The following is an 18,953-nucleotide window of genomic DNA, read 5'->3' on the forward strand; positions in this document are numbered from 1 at the left end:
CAGGTGCATAAACAAAAATGGACGATAGGATAAGTGGTCTCCTTCCCTATTTCCCTGTTGTTATAGCTAAAAGCTGATGCCCCAGTATCACTTGGACTTGACTATCCAGTACTGTGGACTAGGGCTGGCCCAGTGTGTATGTGCTCATCTTCTCCTTTTGTTCCAGTCCTTCAATATTGCCTCACAATGTCTCTTAAATATGTTCTCTTTGATCAGTCTCTGCTACCACCACACTAATCTGAGGTCTCTTACTTGGACTTTGATAGCCAACCACCCATTACATCCATCAGTTCTGGCATAAAAGATCCCCATTTCCATTCCATTCAAGCTGTCTTCATACTGATATAGAGCCTTCCTTTAAAAATGAAAATTTGATAGTCTCTGTCTGCTCTACTTCTCCTTCCTCTTTTCTGGCAAACTGTAGGCTCCATGAAATAGATATAATACATTGTATTAGTTTTCTACTGATGTGTGAGAAATTACCACAATCATAGTGGCTTATAAAAATGCAAATGTATTATTTCACAGTTTCCACTGGTCAGGAATCCAGCTCAGCATGGTTCAGTTCTCCCCAGGTTTAAAATCAAGGTGACAGCTGAATATGCCTTCATCTGGAGACTCAACTAAGGCCACTTGCAATCTCTCTCAGCTTGTGGGCAGAATTTATTTCTATATGATAGCATGACTGAAGTCCCTGTTTTCTCACTGGCTGTTGGTCAGGAACAGCTTTCATCTCCTAGATGCCACTCTCAGGTCCTTGAGATGTGTCTCCTTCTATTGGCCCTCACACTTCTACTCTCCCTCATGTTGATTGAACTCACATGCCCCTTCTCCTCAGGAAAGGTCCAGTCCCTTTTAGAGCCCCTCTGTTAGGAAAGGCTCACCTAGGATAATCTCCCTTTTTAAAAGCAAACTGAACCATATAACATAATCTAACCATGGGGGTGATACCCATCATATTTACAGGTACCACCATATTCAAAAAAAAGGAGATGATCCAGGATATATGCACTGGGGGACAAGAATCTTGGTGGCCATTTTAGAATTTTGCCTACCACATACGTAATATTTCTCACTGTTTTATTCCCATCAGTCAGCACAGTGCCTGTCCTTCAAAAGGTTCTTTTTTTTTTTTTTTTTATAATGACATGACTTACAGTAGCTATTTTTTTCTTTGTTTTTTTAAATTTTTTATTTATTTTTATTTATTTATGGCTGTGTTAGGTCTTCGTTTCTGTGCGAGGGCTTTCTCTAGTTGTGGCAAGTGGGGGGCCACTCTTCATCGCAGTGCGCGGGCCTCTCACTATCGCGGCCTCTCCTGTTGCAGAGCACAGGCTCCAGACGCGCAGGCTCAGTAATTGTGGCTCACGGGCCCAGCCGCTCCGCAGCATGTGGGATCTTCCCAGACCAGGGCTCGAACCCACGTCCCCTGCATTGGCAGGCGGATTCTTAACCACTGCGCCACCAGGGAAGCCCCAAAAGGTTCTGAATACAAATAATTTACCTCAGATCTCTTCACTGAGTTCCAACTTGTATACCCATCTGCCAACATCACTTCTCCATATAAATGCCTTGCAGCCATGTATAATTGTTGTGGCCAAAGCAGAATGCTTAATTATGTCCCTCACTCCTCAAGTCTTATCTAGGCCAGGAAATTGTATTACCATTCAAACTGCTTCTCAAGTCAAAACTTGGGCATCATTTCTGGTTCCTCCCTTCCATTTCATCTCATATCAATTCATTCACAAATCCTGTAAACTTTACTTCTAAAATATATGCTAAACCTGATACTTTATTGTTTTTCCCTTATCTTCCCTAGTCCAGCTCCCATTACTCTGGTATAACTGCCACGGTGGTTTCATTGCTTCCATGCTCTGCCCCCACACCTCCTTTCCGTCTGTTCTCTAGAGAAGTCTTTTTAAATGAGGATGCAATCATTTCTTTCCAATCTCATCTTCTAGTTCTCTTGTCCTGTCTTCTCATGATCCAGCCTGTATGGCTTTCACTCTTTCCCTCAGACACCGGGTACATTCCTGCTTTAACACCTTTTTTCTCCCTTGTACCTCTTTGCATGTTTGCCTCCTTTTTACTGAAATTCTAGTCCAAGTGTGACTTTTGCAGTGAAGTTATTCACACCTTTATCATTCTCTATTAAATTACCCATTTCGTTTTCTTTTTATCACCCATTGCTTTCTGAAATTCTCTTGGTTATACATGTCTTTAAGTATTGGTTTTTTGATTTTAGTTATAACAGTGACTGATATAGGTATGCAATAAAAATACGTTGAATAAATTGATGCCACCATGATAGGACTTAAATAGATTTTAAAGGGCCTTCTGCTTATCATTCTTGATAGGCTTGAACTTTCTAACATTAGACTAACACATACCTTAACTAACAATGGAAGAAGGAGAGAACAGTCCCCTGGAGACCGCAGTGAAAATGTACTAACTAGTGTAGCATGCAGCCTGGCTGCATGTTTTCAATAGAATGGACTAATTCCTGAAACACCCTACTCACTTACTAAAAACAACAGTGTATAAAATTTCATGGTCAGTTTTGTGACTCATAACAACAATAATTCCTGGAAAGTTCTCCAATATCTAGAGCATCCTGGATAAAGCAAACTGTGCCATATAACATAACCATGACGTGCCATCCTGATATAAGAGAGATGATGTACTTTGGATGCAAAGGTTTTGGGAAAGTGAGTAGCAACTTTTAAAGCCAACCACTTTATGCACATTGTTTCATATATAAGGTACTATTAATTTTCCTCATTTTGCTGTGGAGAAAGTCGAGTCAGAGAAGGAGTAGAAGACTTGCCCAAGGTCCTACAACTAGTACTTAGGGGAGCTGGTATTTGAACCCAGGAAATGGAACTTCAGAGCCAGAGCACTCTTAATCATCACACTATACTGTGTATGGAAAGAGTAGGAAGTAAACGTTTTTCTTTTTTCCCTAGAATAGGTCCCATGAGTATAATAGCATGCTTAGTAGGGAGACGCAATTAAATCAGAATTTCCCAAAATGTGTTCCATAGAACACTAATAACTCTAGACAGTCTGTGAGGTGAAAATATTCTAAAGTAATATCATTTTAAGAAAAACCATATAATGCCTTTCTTAGGAAATCCTGGTTCGTGTCAGCATTATGAGAGCTCATCTGGCACTGAGGCGCTCCAAAGTACTGAAACAGAACATCCCCACGTTATTTTTACAATGGAACGAGTCCTCCCCACCGTTTTTTTTTTTTAACCTTATATTTATTGATATCCCAAAAGGTAAAACACACTTTTGGGAGCCTTTTTTAAGGTGAATTCTTAGGACAATCCAAACATTTGGCAGAACTGGCAGCAGAATATCAAAAAAGAGAATGGGGGGTGGTTGTGCTGCACCTTCATCTATTAAAGGTTTTCAGCATTAGCTGACTGAAAATGCTTAGTCCACACTTCATGATAGGCTTTTAATGTACAAAGAAACAGATCGACTTGTGGTGTGTTCATATGAAGTAAGTGAGCCACACTTAGGAATACAGATCTCTGTGTGGGTGTGCATATGGGCTGTGAGGAGGGAGAAGCAGGGCAGCTGAGAGGAAAAAAGAAGCTTAGTTACTTACATATTTAAAAGTCAAGAGGACTGGTGCTTAATTTTATTTTTCTTGGATCCGTTACTCCTCTAATCCTTGACTTTGTTACCTTTAGTTTTGCTGATTAAAAGGTATTATGTGGGTGGGTTAGTCGGCACTGTGGTGTTACTGAACAAGTAGACAGTAGCTACAGTCCTTTTTTGCAACAGGACAATTAAAAATGTAATCAGCTTTGAAAAGTGGAAGGTAAAAAAGAAATACCATGAATAGACATGGATCTAAATAACTGCCTGGCTAGCAGACGGTCATTGCACATCTTTTTAAAATTTGGAGAAGAGTCAGATTAGGAAAGGGATAATTTTTCTGATTGATCATTGCATACAAAAAGGCTTGACTTATGCATTTTGAAACAGAACACAAAGTAAAAGCTGAAAAATAAACCATAAAATACAATGCTGAGAATTTCCATATCACAGCTGCCCAGAGTGCATAACAAGGAGGATATTAGTAATGTCCAGATGCACATAAGTCTACAGGGATGCCTCTTGCCAGCAGCAAAATGAAAGGAATGACAATGTCAATCACATCCAAGAGATGATGTTAATGTTTTTCAAACAGTTCTTTCACACACAGAAATAGTGCTCATTAATAATGGATAGTACTTTATGAAGGAGAAGGAATGTTGCCTACAAAACTGATGGAATTCATTGTTCATTGCTCATCACCTCTCAACAGTGAACTGCATTTCTGCAGGATGATTTTTCTTTTGTCTTCAAAACTATGCCAAAATAGGTTTCAAACCTTTTAAGCTAATTGATCTCTTTCTTTTCTGAACATTTCACGTGTAGCACTAACGCACTGCCCGTTCTCACACTTCCCTCTTCATCCCTACCTGTCCCTATTTCAAGTCACTTCCTTTTTAAATCATAGTTTTTGACTAGTACAGTTGAAATGTGCAAGAAAGTTCTCAAGCTTTCAAAACTGCCTTGAAATCCTGATGGTAAAATTAAGATTGAGGGTTTTTTGTTTTTGTTTTTTTTGAATTTTACTGTTTCCCTTCCTCTGCTTAGCTGTTCACGCAGCTGTCAATAGGGCCTGTGGATTTGCTGATATTTGGAGGTTTCCAGATTATATAATCAAATATAAAAACTGAAAAATCACTGAATTCAGAAAGGTTACCAATTCCATGGAGATTAATTTCCTAATATGCCACTTTCTTCAGGGAAGCACCTAATTATCTCTCTTTGACTAAGAAGCCATTTGGAGTGAATTTTGTATAATGACCTCCATTTTTAACATTTTTTAAGTAAATGCTTTTTTGAAATAGCTTTGAATATGAGGCCAACTGCCTATTATTCTGTTCACATTAAAAGCTACCTTTTAGCAATATATTGGAAAACTCATGTATAGAAATACAGGATACAAATTAGAGCTATAGAAAAATTATATTTATTCTAAACTCCACTCTAATGATAATGCCTTTTGTGTAAAACAAGTGAATGCCAGATGAAAATGACAATTTATGTTAAGATATATAGCAATAAAAAGGTAAATTCTATCTTTGGACATAGGTCAAATTTGAGTTTTTCCCATCTCTATAATTACAGGAGTGGTTTCCTGTCAGTTGAGATTCATTTGTCTCAGTTATGTCTTATCAAGTAATGAAAAGAAGTGCAGGAATATTTAGTTATTCATATCCATATAATAAAGAACACATATGTGGTAGGCAAAATAATTACCAACCTCCCTCCCCTGCCAAAGTTGTCAAAATACAAATTCCCACCACCTGTGACTGTGCTATGTTATATAACAAAGGGAAATTAAGGATGCAGATGGAATAAAGCTTGCTAATCAGCAGCCCTTAACATAAAAAGATTATCCTGGGTTATCTGGTCCAATGCAATCACAAGGGCCTTAAAAGTGGACAAGGGAAGCAGAAAAGAAAGAGTCATGCCTTTTGAGAAGGACTCTACATGCCATTGCTGGCTGTGAAGATGAAGGAAGGGGACCAAGAGCCAAGGAATGCAGGGGCCTATAGAAGCTGGAATAGGCAAGGAAAGGGGTTCTCCCCTAGAGCCTCCAGAAAGGAACTGATTTCTGTTGTTACCTTGATTTTAGCACAGTGAGAGCTGTTTTGTACTTCCCATACACAGAACTGTAAAGTAATAAATGTGTGTTGTTTTAAGTCACTAAATTTGTACTAATTTGTTACAGCAGTCATATAAAACTAATATAATATATCTGGATTTTAGGGGCATGGTCATGTTGTCTTTGTCCTTTTAAATGAAACAAATTACAAACCATGTAAAGAAGTCTTCTCCAGACAGACCGGCTCCAGGCAGCGCTGGGGGCGGAGGCGGCGGCGGGGTGCGGGCTGAGGGAGCCGAGCCTCGACGCTCCCCCTCACCCCTGTACCCCAGGAGCTGTGCCTAGCCCAGGAGGGGCTGGGGGGCACCATGGAGGTGAGCGGCGGAGACGCCCATCCGCCCTCTTACCCCTCAGGCCTGAGGGAGGGACCTGAGGTAACCGGCGGGGACGGTCCGGGTCCGGGTGTTGGCCGGTCTTGGAGGACAGCGACGGTGAGGAGAGACTGAGGAGCGGGCGCATCCCTGGATGCGGGTCTCTGAGGCGGCCGGGCCGGGCGGGAGAGGCCGGGTCACCAGCTAGGAGCCCCGACGGGGCGCCCGGGCCGCGCCGCGGGGCCGAAAGTCGCGTTACGTGGAGGTGCGAATCGCTGCAGGAACCTCGGTGCCGACTCCAGCAGTCGGCTAACAGATGTCTTCAACAGCGTGATGTTGACTGGCTCCTCTTCCTTCTATGATTGCTACAAATCGCAGGATTCAAACAGAAAGAAATGACTATGGTAGTGAAACAGACTTATATGGACTTGTGTCTAACATTTTGGAAGAGCAAGATAAATCACAGCCATATTTCACTGAGGGGACCTGCTCCTCCAATTTAAAGTCAGTTTGGCCAGTGAACACAAGCAGATTTGCAGATCACCATGACCTCTTAACAGAAAGCAAAAGGCCAATAGATACAGCCATCTCTCAGCAAGCTTTTTATTAGAGTATAATTACTTTACAATGGGGTGTTAGTTTCTGCTTTATAACAAAGTGAATCAGCTATACATATACATATATCCCCATATCTCCTCCCTCTTGCGTCTCCCTCCCACCCTCCCTATCCCACCCCTCTAGGTGGTCACAAAGCACAGAGCTGATCTCCCTGTGCTATGCGGCTGCTTCCCACTAGCTATTTTACATTTGGTAGTGTATATATGTCCATGCCACTCTCTCACTTCGTCCCAGCTTACCCTTCCCCCTCCCCATGTCCTCAGGTCCATTCTCTACATGTGCATCTTTATTCCTGTCCTGCCCCTAGGTTCTTCATAACCTTTTTTTTTTTTTAGATTCCATATATGTGTGTTAGCGTACGGTATTTGTTTTTCTCTTTGTGACTTACTTCACTCTGTATGACAGATTCTAGGTCCATCCACCTCACTACAAATAACTCAGTTTCGTTTCTTTTTATGGCTGAGTAATATTCCATTGTATATATGTGCCACGTCTTCTTTATCCATTCATCTGTCGATGGACACTTAGGTTGCTTCCACGTCCTGGCTATTGTAAATAGAGCTGCAGTGAACATTGTGGTACATGACCCTTTTTGAATTATGGTTTCTCAGGGTATATGCCCAGTAGTGGGATTGCTGGGTCATATGGTAGTTCTAATTTTAGTCTTTTAAGGAACCTCTGTACTGTTCTCCATAGTGGCTGTATCAATTTACATTCCCACCAACAGTGCAAGAGGGTTCCCTTTTCTCCACACCCTCTTCAGCATTTATTGTTTGTGAATTTTTTGATGATGGCCATTCTGACTGGTGTGAGGTGATACCTCATTGTAGTTTTGACTTGCATTTCTCTAATGATTAGTGATGTTGAGCATTTTTTCATGTGTTTGTTGGCAATCTGTATATCTTTGGAGAAATGTCTATTTAGGTCTTCTGCCCATTTTTGGATTGGGTTGTTTGTTTTTTTGATATTGAGCTGCATGAGCTGCTTGTAAAGTTTGGAGATTAATCCTTTGTCAGTTGCTTCATTTGCAAATATTTTCTCCCATTCTGAGGGTTGTCTCTTGGTCTTGTTTATGGTTTCCTTTGCTGTGCAAAAGCTTTTAAGTTTCATTAGGTCCCATTTGTTTATTTTTGTTTTTATTTCCATTTCTCTAGGAGATGGGTCAGAAAGGATCTTGTGTGATTTATGTCATAGAGTGCTCTGCCTATGTTTTCCTCTAAGAGTTTTATAGTGTCTGGCCTTACATTTAGGTCTTTAATCCATTTTGAGTTTATTTTTGGGTATGGTGTTGGGGAGTGTTCTAATTTCATTCTTTTACATGTAGCTGTCCAGTTTTCCCAGCACCACTTATTGGCAGGTGGATTCTTAACCACTGCACCACCAGGGAAGCCTTCATGGGACATCTTTTGCTCATTAACTCACTCCCAATTTCATTTCATTCTTCTGTCATTTCCCCCTTTGTCTTGAGTCCTGCCATTTTTTTTTGAAAAAAATTGTTTTTATTCTCTATAAAATACACAGAAATATATTAGAATAAAAAAAAGTAGAGCCCCCTCTCATTCTCTTTCATTTTCCCCACTGCCCTCTCAGCCCTGCTCCCCAGGGCTAACCACTGAGGGGAGTGTGGTGGGTATACTTCCAGACATGACCATTCTTCAGTTCAGTACTTCTAATAAGTTTATTGTTTCTGTTTCTGTAATCACTTTTTCATTTCTCAGAATTCTATATTGTTTCTTGATTGAGCTTATGTTCTAGTAGCCCATTCTTTTTTTTATGGATATGTGAATATCTTGAATCTTTTTGAAGATAATGTTTCAGTTTTTAAAAAAAGTTATCTTCTGTTTGCTGCATTAACTCTGTTTTCTTGCTGGTTAGGTCCTTGGTTCGCTTCCTGGTCTCTCTTTTATGCTGATATTTTCTACAAATGCCTGGTGACTCTTGGTTGACATTTATTTGTCAGCAAGCTTTTTATACTGGTGAATGTGTGTCAGCAGTGGAAAAGCAGTACCTGCATAATAGTAATCTGATACCACAACAAAAAATAGATGAACTTTATCATGGATTTACTGGTTTAGACCTTGAAGAACAATGGATGTACCCCTCACGAAGTGATCATTCTAACTGTTACAGTATTCAGACAAATGATACAGCTAAGATGACATTTCAAGAATATCTATCTATCAAAAAATGTTTTACACCATACACTGGTCTGTCTGACATCATGAAAGAATCAGGAGTTGATACTTATTCTTATGGAAGAGAGAAAATATGTGCTAAAGGTCTTGAAGCACCATTACAGCAAAAGAGGGCAGAGATGTTTCTTTCCCAATTTAATAGATACAATGAAAATGCAGATTATTGTAGATACCCAGAATATGCTCATCCTAATAAGGCTAAGCTGAATAAGTGTTCAAATTTTAGTGTCCAAGATAGTAAAAAATTAGCCAGTGGCACACCTGAAACACCAACTGTAGAAGCAGACACCTACACAAAGTTATTTCAGGTTAAACCAGCAAATCAGAAAAAAATGGAGGAGACAATACCTGACCAGCAGAATTTCACGTTTCCAAAAACTATACCACATCTGACAGAAAAACAGTTTTTAAAGGAAGCATTTACTGCTGATTTTGGCTTAAAATCAGAATATGGACTAAAACCTCACACAGCTTGTCCAGCTAATAATGATTTTGCTAATGTCACAGAAAAGCAACAATTTACTAAACCTGACCCCCCAAATTCTGAGTATTTTAGGTCAATGAATTTACTAGCAAACTCAGCAGCATCTTCAGGCAGTATCAACTTAAACAGACCAACTTGGATGAATGTCCAAACAAAAAATAACACTCGTATTCCTTATCGAAATCAAGGTAACTTGATGGAATTAAATACTTATTTAAGTGCAGCTTCAAAAGGTTTTAACCATTCTTCAGATTTCCCGCAACTATCATCTACAAATTTAACAGCAAATAGCAATTTATTTCAGAAGTATTGCCAAGAAAACCCTTCAGCATTTTCTAGTTGTGATTTTGGTTACAATGGTACAGAAAGAATTCAATCTGTCAGTCACATGGAAGGACTGACAAAGACTGGAGAAGAAAATCTCTTTGAATCTGTTACTGATAAAAAATAAAGCAGCCAAATGGATTTTGTGATAACTATTCAGCTCAGCAGTATGGGATCATTGAAAATGTAAATAAATATAATTTTCAAGCTATGCCCCGGAGTGGCCATTATGACCCTGAGGAAGGGCCAAAGCATTTAGATAGCTTATCTCAAAATACATATCAAGGTCTGTTGGAGTCACAGGGTCATTTTAATAGCCACAGACAGGGAAGTGGAGACAACAATATTAATAGCCGTGTGAATCACACACAGGTGTCATACTTTTCTAATAATTATATGATGGGAGATTTCAGGCATAATCAGAGTTTTCAACAACTTGGTTCAAATGGGTTTCCCCTAAGATCCACGCACCCGTTTGGCCATTCAGTTGTTCCACTGTTGGATTCCTATGATTTGTGTTCTTATGATGACTTAAGCCATTTATACCCGTATTTTAATGATATGATGTATGGTGATAATTCCTTTTCTGGTTTCGTGCCAACTTTTGGATTTCAAAGACCAATTAAAACCCGTAGTGGACCAGCCAGTGAACTTCATATTCGTCTAGAAGGGTGCTATGAACAATGGAGAGCATTAGAAAAGGAGAGAAAAAAGACTGAATTGGCCCTTACCAAAAATTATCCAGGGAAAAAGGTATCGAGTACTAATAATACTCCAATTCCAAGGCTGACCTCCAACCCATCTAGAGTTGATCGCTTAATTGTGGATGAACTTCGAGAACAAGCCAGAGTTGTGACTTTACTGGGCAAAATGGAACGGCTTTGAAGCTCTCCCCTTCATGCCAGTATCTCTACAGCTCTTGATAGACACTTGGAGTCCATTCACACTGTACAGTCACGTAGAAAGGACGAAATTGTTAATGCTTCAAATCGGCAAAGGCAAGGTGCTCCTAGATGCCAAGATGACAGAGATGTTTTTGCCCTTGCTTCAGCAATTAAAGAGATGTGTGTGGCTACTCGGAAAGCACGCACTACCCTGTGGTGTGCGCTGCAGATGACCTTGCCAAAACCAGCCAGTACAGCTGGCCAAACAGATGTGGAAAAGGCTTTACAAGATATAGTAAACTGTGAAGATAAAGTCCATGAAAGCCTAAATAGTAGCAATCCAGTGAACCGGAGAGGTGAAGCAAACAAACATTAAGGAAATGCCAGCAGAAAGAAGAATAAAAAGCTGATAAGTAAATGTATCAAGACATGCTAAAAAATGTTAATGAACTTGTCAAACTTGAAAATTTCATTACATTAATTTTCTTTCAGATCTAAAGGTAATACCTTAATGAAGTCTAACTTCTACTTAAAAATCTTCTATTTGGAATGAATCAGATGTAGTTTAAAGTGAACTCAAAGGTAAAGTTGACTAGGGGTTCCTGGGTAGTCAAAGATAACAAGTTTAAGTAAATTAAATATTTCCTAACAGCTAAAATATTGCTGAAACCCATTCTGCAGTGCAGGTAAATGCAAATGTGAAATTCTTCTAGAAGATAAGTTTCATTTAGGTCTGCCTTAGTAAATATAATTCCAAATAATGAATCTAAGTGACTGTAACCCAATTATGGCTACAGTCTAGTAACCAAGACATAGTTTTGATTGTGATATAAAAGTGTTTTCCTTACAAAACTGGATAATACCTAGGGAACAAAGGGAAACAAGGATGAACCCAATATTCATGTAAAATTTAATATTTAAAATACTACCATACTTATAAATTTGAAATCTTAGTACCTAAGTATATGGAAGAAAATGCATCTGATTCTCCTAAAGTAGGGATAAAAGTGCCAGTGTAAAAACCATGCAAGTTACTGAATATAAAACCTGTTCAAATCATTTGTGTATATTCTTTTAAATTTAATTATACTATCAATTATTAAATAAAAAAAAAAAAGAAGTCTTCTCCAGATTTCCATTCAAAATTTCTGACCTCAGCAAATTTGAACTGAAAAAAAGGAAGAGGTAAAGAGGAAAGGAAAGTACTTCACTGTTGACTATATGACCTGGTCTCCAGCTTTCTGGTTCTGGCAGGTGTTTAAAATTTATTCATAGATATTTCCATGTGTTCTTCGATGTCTCCCCTGCTCAGTACTTCTGAGCAGTACTCCTTGTATCTATCAAGATTCTTCCAAAGGAAAAGAACCAGTAGGTGATACATGGATATATGGATTATCGCAAGGGATTGGCTTATTTAGTGTGGGGGCTGGCTAAAGTCTGAAGTTTACAGGGCAGGCAATCAAGAAGGAGGGATTACAAGCTGATTGAAACCCCATGAACACGGGCCAATGCCTGTTGCTCACTAATGGCCCTCTCTTTTTCTCTATCAGGGAAAGCTTTTGTCCTCTTTTATAGGGGTAACAAATGATTGAGTCAGACCTACCCAAGATGAACCACTAAAATTAACTGATTAGGAATGGTAATTACATCTGCATAAATCCCTTCAGAGCAACAACTGAAGATGCTTTGTGTTTGATTTGTGTTTGATTAAACAACTGGGAGAAGTATATGTATGTGTGTGTGTGTGTGCACTGTTACTTTCTTTGATTCCTCAAACCACTGCAACAGAATATCTTTCGAACTGTTCTTTATCCTGCATCCAGGCACATACTAGAAAGGGAATTCTTGGGAGCATAGTTTAGCCTAGAGAAATTAACACACCGCAAAGTCATTATCAACCCTCAGTTCAGGCTGTGTGTCTCATAACTATCGTGCATCTATCAATCTCCCTTCAACTTCTATTCCTAGAAGAATATACAGCTTCTTACTACCAAGTATATTTTGCTCCTTCCAGAGTACCAGTGGTAGCAGGAATATCATGAATCTGAAGGATAGCAAGTGGTCAGAGATGGTGAGGAGTATATTGTGCATCGTTCTTAGTAATAAACAAAAACAGAAAATGTTTAACATTTCGCTTTGAGTGGGATATTATATCTTACCTCTTTAAATTTATCCCCTGCCATGCTTATTGCTTACTGACTGTCTTGCTGCCAAATTGAAAGCACTTGTCTGTTTCCCACCTGGTGGGAAGGCCTTTGCCCATTCTATTCCCCTGCAGAATTTCACAGGACTTCCTCCATCGATTCAATCAGATCTGATCTATGATCACATTCATGTTGGTCACTCTTTATGCCTTCATACTACTTCATTTTTATTCCTAGAACTAATTACGACCTTAAATTTCATTATATGTTGGCTTACTTCATTATTTTCTGCTCTCCCCTCTTCTCTTCCTCTGCAATTGAAGCTCCTTGAAAGCGGGAGCTGTCTCTCTTTAGTTCAACATTGTATGTCTAGCAATCAGAACAGTACTTAGCATTGTCGGTAGAATCTGTTGCATTCTGAGGTTTAGCCTAAATGAATGAGTGATCAAAAGTTCTCAAACATTAGTGGAAGAATTCCTAGGCATTTATTATCTTAATATGGAATAGATAACAAAATTTTTCAACGAATAAATATTTCATTAATGCTCATAAGACAGCCAAAGGCAGTTTTTTAATATTAAAGATAAGGTTCACAGTTAATTATGTTTTGAAAAGTTTTTTGAGTATAGAATGATTATTTACTTATTGTTGGGAATTTTCAGTATGCTAAATAGTAACTCTGAGATGGACAAATTCAGAGAGACCCAAGCTGGATAATAGTTCCATCACTTCCCAGCTATATGATTGTGAACCAAATTAACCTCAGTTTTTATTGTCTTTCAAGTGGGGATAATATTGGATGTGCAGCTTTTAATGAGGATTGCATGAAGTCCATATACAGTAAATCCTCAATGAATGCTATCTTCCTATTTATTATCAGTTGTAATATAGATAGATTTTCCCATAGAAGTTACATATAATCTTATTTAATAATCAGTATTTAGCACTAACTATAAAATATGGATAACAGCATCCTCTCATTGCATTAAATTTTTAATTTTAAATTATATGGCTAATTTTATTTTTTATTAAAAATAAAAATTATTAATTTTATTTTTTATTTTTTGCGTGGCACAACCACAAGAATGGCTAAATTAAAAGAACTGTCTGAAAAAAAAATGTCACTGCCAAATGACAAGAATATGAAGCTAACTAGATATTCACCCAGAGACTGTATGTCCCATCTTGCTGTGATACTCTAGGGTGACACTTGTTGTTATGGTGTAAGTAATAGCATCTTCTTTCATTCTAAAAAGTATATTGGTTTGGCTTATGAATTTTATTTCTAACCTAGTTGAAATAAACAATATGAAGAATGGAAAGAGAGACTTAACTACAGATATTTTAGGGATTAAAAAAACGATTAAAAGGATATCATGGACAATTGCATACATGGGTATTAGAGAAGTTAGATGAAATAGATATATTCATTTAAAAGCAATGTATTAAAATTGACAACTATATATATATAAAACTTCATAAATGTAAAATCTATAACTATATATAATGTATATTAAATATATACAATATATAATATATATAGTATATGTATAAAATTTGAATAGTCCTAAAAATCTTTAGAGAACTTGAATGTGTTAAACATCTTCTGACAAAGAAAACACCTGACAGAGACGGTAACATCCAAGAATAAATAATCCAATTTTAATATACTCCTCACAAAGAGAGAAAAAGAAATAATCTCTCAATCTTCATGAAGCAAACATAATTTTAATAATAACATTAGATAAGGATAATACTAAAAAACAAAAAAGGAGAAACTAGAATAAAGCACTCTTACTCAAGAACATAGGTACAAAATCCTAAACAAAATATTGGCAAAGCAAATATAAATATTTTTCTTCATAAAAAATCCAAGGGGTGATCTAATAGACATATATAACACGTAGCACCCCCAAAATGGAAAAATACACATGTTGTTCAAGAGCGAATTGCTTATCTCCAGTCTAATAAGTCTTTCCTCTTAGATAAAATCCACACAATAAACTCTTCACTAGAGCAATCTGATTGGATAAGCCCATAGGCCCCCCAAATTCAAAATTTCCAAAACTGCATTTATCAGATGATATTTAATAAATCTTTCTCACATCCTCTTTTTCCTACGTTAACCAGTTCACCAAGCAAGAACTCTTGAAGTCATCATAAACTGCTTCTATCCCTGAGCCAGAAGGCTTCCAATTGGTTACTGAGTCCTGTCAGTTCTATTGTTGACATGGCTCTAAGAGCAGCCCCCTCCTTTCTATCTCCAGTGATAATACCTTAGTAGGACCCTTGTTATTACCATGTAGACCACTGCAGCCGCCTTTGATGTCATCATCCTCTTATCCATTTTACCCAGTCTTAAAACTCCTGCAGATTTATCTCTTTAATATGTGAATCTGATCATTGCTGTCTACTTAAAACCTTTTTCTGTTTTTCTTTCCCCTTCAGTATAAAAATCTAATGTCAACATAATATATAGTAGGTTTCTGGCCCCTGACTTCTAGATATATTACCATATTCCTATACACTATGCTCTATTAATACTAAATTACTTGCAGTACCTAAAAAAACATATTGTTTCTTTGCTTTTGTAAATGCTTCTTCTTTTACTTGTAATATTCTTTTTTCCTTCTTAAGTGGTTGATCCGTATTTTTTTCGAAGGATCTAATCATAGGAATCATCTACTTTGAGATTTTTCCCAACTATTTTTTACCTTTTTCATGAAACCTCCCCTCCCCTTTTCTGTTCCTACTGTACTTATCACACTGTAGTTTAATTTTCTTTTTATTTATTTTTTCCTATCTAGACTGAAAGCTCCTTGAAAGAAGGCATCATGGCTTGATCTGTGTGTTCACTCAATACAACATATACGTTCAATGAACATTTGTTGAGTGACAAATGAATATAAAGAAGAATATGAAAGCATATGTACTAGTATACATGTGTATACTCAAAATTTTGAAAGTGGTTCTTTCTGTTTTGACTTAATATGAGATAATTTTTCCTTGTAGTACCCTTCTTAGTTTGTATTTTGAGAAATAATGTGCACATATGCAGTTCTTAAGGTGGACAAATCATTAATATAAAAATTCACTGTTGAATGAGTTAAAAGGGTGTGTTTGGACTTCTTGTGTTCCTTTTTGGATTGCTAAAAACACTTTAATATTAATTTGAACACTTGAAAGAAAAAGAAACAGTAATCAATAGAAACTACACCACTCTTTGGCATGTGGTATGCATTTGCTGAAGCAGAAGCCTGCCATATGCCATACATCATGTGCCACCCAACTTTGCCATCATGTCAGTGAATGCATTGTATCTCACAGCCAAGCCACATGGGTGTGCCATGCCTTCCACTTCAGCATTTCTACGAACATTTTTCCACTTAATTCTGTCACACATGGTATCCATAATCTGTTAGGAGGAGTTCTGCCCGTTTTGTCACCTTTAACATCTGAAAGCACTTATGATGGTGCCAAATTGATTGTTCTTCTGATTTGAATCAGATGTGAGTCATTCTGGGTGAAATTTCTAAAAGGATTTCCAGTAGTCACTTTTCCATAAAAGTTGAAACAAGAATGGGTAACGACACATACAAGAAATCACTTGTAGTGTAGTTAATTGCATATGAGATTATTGTTTTACTCACACATTCATGCATTGACCAAATATTTATTGAACTTTCATGATGTGTTAAGCACTGTGCTATATGCTGAGGAAGAAAAAAAAAAAAGAAGAGTACGAAACCAAGATTATCCTGCTCAAGAAGGCTGGGGAAGCATGACAAAAAAATAAAAAGAAGTGTTTTTTTATTCACTTCATATTATCTTGTTATTTAAAAATGATTTTTTTCTTTTTTAATGGTTATTCTATGTTTATTTATTTATTTATTTTTTATTTATGGCTGTGTTGGGTCTTCGTTTCTGCTCGAGGGCTTTCTCTAGTTGTGGCAAGCGGGAGCCACTCTTCATCACGGTGCGCGGGCCTCTCACTATCGCAGCCTCTCTTGCACCGGAGCACAGGCTCCAGACGCGCAGGCTCAGTAATTGTGGCTCACGGGCCTAGTTGCTCCGCGGCATGTGGGATCTTCCCAGACCAGGGCTTGAACCCGTGTCCCCTGCATTGGCAGGCAGATTCTCAACCACTGCGCCACCAGGGAAGCCCTAAAAATGATTTTTAAAAAATTTTTGCCCACTCAAATTTTCTTCTTGCCATTTCAAAAAAAGAAAAATGCAGTTTATGAGTACAGCTATTTTTTTCAAGACAGAATGCCATGCTGCAATTTAGAATTATAGAGAAGAATCAGGAAAATTCTGTGTGTAAACAAAGCAAACAATAACTATGCACCCCTTTTTATGCATATGTTTTCAGTAAAAGTTGTTTTGGGGCTTTGGCAAACAAGACTGCATGAAAAACCTCTACTCACAGGACTTCCTGTATTTAATTTGGAAGAAAAGAGATAATTTTTTAACCTTTTTTTAAAAAATATGTTTTGGTGGTCATATTAAAAAAAAGTGCTGTCCTCAAAACAAATATCAAGTAAATACTTAAGACATTTGCGTTTTTGAAAGAATATCACAATTAGGAAATGAGTATAGACTGCAATAATGAAATAGGTAATTTTCAAAGCTAATTTTTAAATCCAAGATGGGAATGTGTGTGAAATATCACAAGTTTGTGAATAACCATTGTTTATGAATGGAAAAGACTAATTTTCACAGACCTTGACATTTGCATGCCAATCAGAATTGAATTTCTGAACATAAGAACTTTGTTTACAATTCCATGTGTTTTTTTGTAGACATTCATTCAATTTAGAATGTGTGCCATTTATTAAACTCTGTTAGCATGTTTTATCATAATGAGAATTGGACTGGATAAAATTGAAGGTAGATTTTTGGTTTGAATATGTATTTTTCCTATCATATAAATATTAGTAAACATGATTATTTACTTTTATATCTATCATCCAGAAGTATAATGCAATAAAAATATCTGTCAATCTACATATTGCCCATTAATAGGTTCCTGATGGTGATAGTTAACACCACATTAAAACCATAGCATATAGGCAAAAATTAGAAAGGATGAATTAATTGCTGACTTAAAGTGAGAAAGCTATTGAATTCAACAAGACGTAAGGAAATAATAAAAGAAATGTTAGGATTTGAAGAACATTGTTAATATTTTATATAAAAAACAAATTGAGAATTAATGAATTAACATTTGCTGAGTTCTTACAAGTCCTCAGAAGTATTATTAACATCTTATATTTAGTCTCAATTTCTTTCACACATTCTCAGAAATAATTTCACTAGTTAAGGAAGGGAAAAAATAAATAATAGCAATATCAGTTTTGGGGGGAGAATATTATTTATATCCTAGTTTTAATTAATGTAAAACAACTCAGACTTGGAAAAAATAAATTTATAGCATACATGTTTAAAAAAAAATTGCCCTAATGCCATTTTGATAAAAAACACACAAAATGTTCTCTAGACTCTCACGATTCTAGAAAACTTATTGTTTAGATAAATATTTATATTAAGATAACTTTTTTACCAAAATATATAATTTCTACCATTCCCTGGTACCTCGAAGTCAATATTATGCATAGCACCATCAGCATGCTAATTGAATCAATAATAATGCAGGAGCAACAGTAAGATTCAGGCAGCTATAGACACAGAAAATACTTCAGTCTACTTATTAATAAAGATGGAAGCATTAACTGGATGATAAAGCAACTTGTAATGGCCATGGCTGTGGGACTGGCTAAATCAGACCTCTGTCACAGACCCTCAGCAGTGGCCACACTGAGTTTTCATTGCTGTTAAAATGAGCAAGACAAACATTTATGAACTCATCCTTGTTAATTGCTGTCTTTCTTCAGAAATATCACTTGTATTTTAAATATCACTTGTATTTTATGTATCAGTTTATTCAGGCACCACCAGAAATATTTTGGTGGTGCCTGAATAAACTGATGTAGTAGAAAGAACACTGGCTTGAGAATTGTGAGGCTTGGGTCCTTGACATTAAATATATCTAGGATCTTGGAAAAATCAGCTTCTTGGTATATTAATTTTCTATTCTGCAACATGAGGAAACTTAATAGATGACTTCTAAGGTGCTTTATGTCTCTAACATTTATGATTACATCAATGATTGGAAAGTGCTTTGTGGTAGTATTAATAGTTTTATAAATATGTATAATAGCATTAGATTCATGCCTGTAGACAGAGCTGAAATCTA

The 18,953-nt window shown here is 37.0% G+C and overlaps 1 protein-coding gene across 1 annotated transcript; it reads left to right on the forward strand.

The window, feature by feature from the left end:
• The first annotated feature begins 6,045 nt into the window (after window positions 1–6,045).
• LOC118905274 (meiosis-specific coiled-coil domain-containing protein MEIOC-like) lies at window positions 6,046–11,349 on the forward strand. Its single transcript, XM_036871881.1, is given in 5 exon segments — window positions 6,046–6,102; window positions 6,280–6,422; window positions 6,424–6,659; window positions 8,631–9,791; window positions 9,794–11,349. Coding segments are annotated over 5 exon segments (2,733 nt in total). The 3' UTR covers window positions 10,930–11,349.
• Window positions 11,350–18,953: the final 7,604 nt, after the last annotated feature.

The sequence above is a fragment of the Balaenoptera musculus genome, chromosome 12 (genome assembly GCF_009873245.2).
Source record: "Balaenoptera musculus isolate JJ_BM4_2016_0621 chromosome 12, mBalMus1.pri.v3, whole genome shotgun sequence".
In the NCBI taxonomy this organism is placed as follows: Eukaryota; Metazoa; Chordata; class Mammalia; order Artiodactyla; family Balaenopteridae; genus Balaenoptera; species Balaenoptera musculus.